This window comes from Peromyscus eremicus, chromosome 20, assembly GCF_949786415.1.
Source record: "Peromyscus eremicus chromosome 20, PerEre_H2_v1, whole genome shotgun sequence".
Taxonomy (NCBI): domain Eukaryota; kingdom Metazoa; phylum Chordata; class Mammalia; order Rodentia; family Cricetidae; genus Peromyscus; species Peromyscus eremicus.
The window spans coordinates 4034545-4040544 of NC_081436.1; the positions used below are offsets into that span (position 1 = coordinate 4034545).

Sequence of the window (6000 nt, forward strand, 5' to 3'; positions counted from 1 at the left end):
TGAACTCAGGTCCTCTGGAAGACAGTACCTGTTCATCTCTCAGCCCCTGTGGTGGTTTGAAAGAAAATGCCCCCCAAAGGGAGTGGCACTATTAGGAGGTGTGGCCTTGTTGGTGTAGGTGTGGTTTTGTTGGAGGAAATGTGTCACTGTGGAGGCAGGCTTTGAGGTCTCATATGTGCTCAAGCCATACCCAGTGAGACAGACTACTTCCTGCTGCCTGCATATCAAGATGTAGTCAGCACCATGTCTGTCTGCATGCTGCCGTGCTCCCCACCATGATGATAATGGACGGAACCTCTGAAACTGTAAGCCACCATTTCAATTAACTGTTTTCCTTTGTAAGAATTGCTGTGGTCATGGTGTCTCTTCACAACAATAGAAATCCTAACTAAGACAGCCCAAGACTGTCGAGAATAGAAATGATATTAAAAGCTGATATAATTTCCTTGTGTTTAATGGCAACTCTTTGCACGTGGTCTTCCTCTCTTGGTCTCAGTGGTGTAAATAATAAAGATCCTTTTTTCCCCAGGGAATGTTGGCAGATTTTGTGTCCCAGACTTCACCAATGATCCCTGCTATTGTTGTCAGCTGTGTGAATGAGATTGAGCAGCGAGGCCTGACTGAGGTAAGAGTGGACTCCAGCAGGGTGAGCTTGTTATTTGTGTTAGTAGTTTGGGAGTTCCTAACTGTTGTCTTTATAATAGGCAGGCTTATACAGGATCTCAGGTTGTGACCGGACAGTAAAAGAGCTGAAAGAGAAATTCCTCAAAGTCAAAACTGTACCTCTCCTCAGCAAAGTGGACGATATCCATGCCATTTGTAGCCTCCTCAAAGACTTCCTTCGAAACCTCAAAGAACCCCTTCTGACCTTTTGGCTAAGCAAAGCTTTTATGGAGGCAGCAGGTAAGGGCAGAACTTAATACTTGACTGTGATTCCAGACTTGAACTTTGTTCACATTTTACTACTTTCCTGCTGCCCAATACAGTGTCCGAAATGTAGTGGGTACTCACATAGTTGGTGGGTGAGTAACTGGACACACCACTCATCACGCCTTGTTCTTCCTTTAGCTGTATAGAGGGGCCAAGAGATGGCTCAGTGGCTGAGCACTGGCTGCCCTTCTAGAGAACCTGGCTTTGATCTCAGCATCCACATGTTGGCTGGGTCATACCACTTAACTCCAGTCCATGGGGATCTGACGCCCTCTTCAGGCCTCTTTGGGTACTACATGCAATGTAGTGCTCAGACTGCCCTGTAGACAAAGCACCCATGTCCATAAACTAAGGGAAGAACTAAACTAAGTAGGACTTAACAAGGTTTGTTGTTTGGTCAAGTTTTAGGTTGTCCTTTTGAAATCAGAACCATCTTTGATGCCTTTCTTTTCCACAACAAATCTTGTCTAGCCTTGTAAATACACCTTAAATTTGATATTTATCACAAGTCATGGTACTTAACTGTCTCTGGAATATGCTAAGAACCTGCTAACAGATTGTCCTGTACCTGCTTGTGTCCTCTACAAGATAGTCTTTATACGGGAGCTGGCACGGGCCTGTCACATGATAATTCTATACAGGAGCTGGAGTGTTCCTCTTACACTCTAAGGTAGTTGATGTCCCTTTTGTCATCGATCCATCATTTTTATTTTATTTTATCCTATTTGTTTGGTTTTTCAAGACAAGGTCTCTCTGTATAGTCCTGGCTGTCCTGGAACTCACTCTGTAGACTAGGCTAGCCTTGAACTCACAGAGATCCACCTGCCTCTGCCTCCTGAGTGCTGGGATTAAAGGTGTGAGCCACCACCGCCCAGTTTCCCCATCAGTTTTAGACTGGACTCCTTCTTAACATGATTGAAAAGAACCTCTGTGACTTGGCTCCTGGTTATGCCTCCAATGCCGCTTTGCTTTATACCTTCCTTCCTCTTTTCAAACCCTGGAGTCTTGGGTTTCTTTTTATTTTATCTTTTATGTATGTAGGTGTCTGTACACCACATGCACACAGTGTCTACGGAGGCCTCAAGAGGATGTCGGAACCCCTGGAACTGGGGTTACAGTTGGGAGCCACCATGTGGGTGCTGGGAACTGAACCCAGGTTCTCTGCAAGAGCAGCCAGTGCTCAGCCACTGAGCCACCTCTCCAGCCCCAAGCCTTGGGTTTCTTAGCACATACCCACCTCATATTTGTTATGGTCTTAGCCCCAACTGTTTACCCCTATTTCTCTTAGTAGTTTGCTCCTTTACCACCCCCCCCACACACACACACACAGTTCCTCTCTTCAGAAACACCTTTCCTAAGCCAGGTTTGATGACAGTGATCCCACGTGTGGGAGGTGATGCAGGATTGAGACCAGCTTTGACTGCGTGGCGAGTTTGAGTAGACTAGGCTACCTGAGACCCAGTTTCAAAAACTAAGCCAAAGCTACCACCTTGTGTGATGTAGCGGCTCCCGTTGCTTTCCAGCATCCCGCTTGCCTGTCTCCTCCATCTCATGTGGCGCTGCCTGGCCCGTGGTTTGTTGTTGTTTGTTGACCACTCTTCCAACAGAGTGTTCATTCCAGGAGACAAGGCCTGTGTTGTTTTGCTTTAGCCTCGCGTTTAAAATGGCATCTGGTGTCTGGTAGGCCCTTCCTTACATGTCAGGCGACTGAGTTCCTTGTGGATGGTCCGCACTGCGGTGGTGTGTCTTCCCAGCAAATGGCTCACCAGCTGCTTTCTCTAACGGCAGTGGTGAGTTTTAGGAAGGTCTGACTTCTCATATTGAACTGTTGGCCAGTGTCCCGCTTGGTAATGAAACTGGAGTCCGATGCTGTCATGAACCTCCTCAGAAGTTTCAGAAGCTCAGTGTATAGATGAGCTTTGTGGTCGATAACCTGGAAGCAGCTCAGTGCGCTCTTGTCATTACAGAGATAGCAGACGAGGACAACAGCACAGCCGCCATGTACCAAGCTGTCAGTGAGCTGCCCCAGGCCAACAGGGACACGCTGGCCTTCCTCATGATCCACTTGCAGAGGTCAGCACAGCAGGGCTCGTCTTGGGAGGTAGAGGGTTTCCCAAGGAGATAATGTGGGTTCTGGGAAACGTGGACGGTGAATGTTCTCTTGCAGAATTTATACTTAGTTTATAATTAAGGGAATAATACGTTTGTTTTAACAATATACTCCTTTGTTTAGAGTGGCTCAGAGTCCGAACACTAAGATGGACATTGCCAATCTAGCTAAAGTCTTTGGCCCTACCATAGTTGCCCATACTGTACCTAATCCAGACCCAGTGACGATGTTCCAGGACATCAAGCGTCAGCTCAAGGTAGGGGTGCATGTGCACACACACGTGTACACACACACACACACACACACGCACACGTGCACACACATATGCAGAGATACATAAAATACGAGCTTTTGCAATGCCCTAACATGACATAATGACAAAAAAATAAGCCTTGCATGCTGGGCACATGCACTGGCAGGTGGTGCCAGGAGGATTGCCACAAGTTTGAGGCCAGCCTGGTCTACATTTCAAGTTGTAGGCCAGCCTAGGCTGCAGAGTGAGAAGGTCTCAAACATAGTAAGGAGGAGTACCTGAAGTAAGCCTTGACTCTGATGCCTGATAGGTGGTGGAGCGCCTGCTTTCTCTGCCCCTGGAGTACTGGAATCAGTTCATGATGGTGGAGCAAGAGAACATTGATGTCCAGCGTGGCAATGGAAACTCAACACCGCGGACACCAGACCTTAAAGGTCAGTTCTGCACCGGGCTTGCTTTTGCAGGCCTTGGCCGTGGGCCCTTTCCCTTAGTTTGCTCCAGCGGTTTGCGGATGTACTGGGCTGGGTGTGGTGGTGAGCACTTGGGAAGTGAAGGCAGAAGGACAGAGTTCAAGACCGTCCTCTGCTACATCCTGAGTTCAGGGCCATTCTGGGCTACACAAGACCCCTTTCTCAACCCCCACCAACCCTTAGAGTTATCTTGAAAATTCCAACAGTTTCATAGTTACAAATAGTACTTCACTCAGCATGATGCATATACCCGAAAGGTTAATTCCCATTTTAGGTTTGTTGGTATGTTTTACTGATCAGTTTTATTTTTTGAAAATTGTTACTACATTTTATTTTATGTCTGTGGGTGCATATGCCATGGTACATTTGTGGAGGTCAGAGGACAACTTGAGGGAATTGGTTCTTTCCTCTCACTCTGTGAGTCCCAGGGATCGAACCCAGATCATCAGGTTTGGCGGCAAGTGCCTTTGCTCACGGGCCATCTCCCTGGCTTCCCCTTTGACTCTTATATGACAAAATTTGCCATTTATGTGGCCACTGGCAATTTCATGTGAGTAGAATAATTTTATTCCCACAACATAGACATATTCAAAGTTTCTTTTTAAGGAAAGTGTCTTGTTTCTTCTAATATCTGTAAAAGTCAAATGTTCAGATATTAGATGTATGAAGTTTGGTGCTTGAAAACAGTCTGAATCAGAAGTAGATGTTCATTGAGTATTTGCCTGAATAGTTCAAAAGATTCAGGAGTTACAAAACAAGGGCTGAAGTGGCCTGTGAACCTGCTAGATGGCCAACCTTTAGAAGGTAGTCACGTGAACATCCATCATGACAGACATTTTCTTTTTCCCCATTCTCTTAAAAATAAGTGAGCTTGTTGGGGCCTGTGACCACTCCTGAATTCCAACTTGTCAAGACTCCTTTATCAAGTTCCCTGTCACAGAGATTATATAACCTCTCCAAGAGCACTCCCAGGTATGCAGAAGTGTGTGTGTGTGTGTGTGTGTGTGTGTCCATCCGTCCTCTCATGTGTGAGTCACAGCAGCATACTGAGGTCAGAGCATACCCTGTAGGAATCAACTCTCTCCTGCTGTGTGGTTCCTCGGAATTGAACTCGGGCATTTAGGTTTTGGAGCAGTAGTTTATTGAAGCTAGACACAGTCATGTATATGCCTGCAGTCTCAACAATCCTAGCATTTAGGAGGCTGACACAGGAGAATTGCCATGAGTCCAGGACCAGCCAGGCTGTATAGTGAGGCCTTATCTAAAAAAGTAAAAGGAATAATTGAACTAGAAGTAACTAGACGTTAAAGGAAACTTCTAGAGAGGCTGAATGAAGTGATCCACTGTGATCCGTCATATTGGGTGATCAATAGCACCTTTAAATAGCTCTCTAGAAGTTTCCTATATTCAGTTCTTTATATCAAGTAACACTATAATTGTTTACTCAATATTTTTTACAGAATACTTTTTTAAAAAATTATGTATTCGTGTGCATGTGCATGGTATGTGTGTGGGTGTGTGTACCATGACACCCATGTGGAGGGCAGCTCCCTGGAGTTGGTGGTTCTCTTCCACCTTTATATGGGCACCAGGAATGGAACTCACGTCTCCGTGTTTATACAGAGCCTGCCCTCCTCCTGGCAGCGTCTCACCAGCCCCGTAGAATACTTCTGATTCAGTCTCTCTAATTGGTTTTGTTTTGTGTTTTTAGATTTGGGAACAAAAGCAAGTCTGCCACCAACTTAGGTCAACAAGGCAAATTTTTCCCTGCTCCGTACCTCAAGTGAAGCCGTTTCTGTAGTGTCCAGAGTTTACTGACCCAGGACACACTGCTGTTCTTCAGCCTCCTGTGTAATCAGTGCTTTAGCCTTCTCTAGGCTTTAAATAAAGTTTACTGTGCATGAGTTTATTACTATACAGCTCCTGTCACTCGGGTGACTTAGCAGCACCTGTACTAGTTACCAGGGTGGAAGGGTAATAGATATTGGTTGTGACTCTTTGGGGGGAGGGGGGTATCCCTTTGGCTTAAAGCCAAATACTGCTCATAAAATGACTTTCCTTTGGTGTCACTTAGACGATGACAGAAATCCTACCTCTTGGGTGAAACAGTTGTCTCACGACAAGAGATTGCAGGGTAGGACAAAGAGCTGGACAGAGGCTGCAGGAGGCCCCTGCTCAGAGCCCAGTCCCTGTCCTCCTGAGCTGTGGCAGGGAGCCCTCAGTGGGGTAGACTGAGG

At 46.2% G+C, this 6000-nt stretch overlaps 1 protein-coding gene across 1 annotated transcript in view; it reads left to right on the top strand.

Annotated features, from left to right (window-relative positions):
- Racgap1 (Rac GTPase activating protein 1) overlaps positions 1 to 5667 on the top strand; it is a 30216-nt gene extending 24549 nt beyond the window's left edge. The window contains 7 exon segments of the mRNA XM_059247344.1: positions 530 to 625; positions 705 to 903; positions 2898 to 3003; positions 3164 to 3296; positions 3604 to 3727; positions 4630 to 4735; positions 5475 to 5667. Of these exon segments, the coding sequence (XP_059103327.1) occupies positions 530 to 625; positions 705 to 903; positions 2898 to 3003; positions 3164 to 3296; positions 3604 to 3727; positions 4630 to 4735; positions 5475 to 5550 (840 nt within the window). The 3' untranslated portion in view covers positions 5551 to 5667.
- Positions 5668 to 6000: the final 333 nt, after the last annotated feature.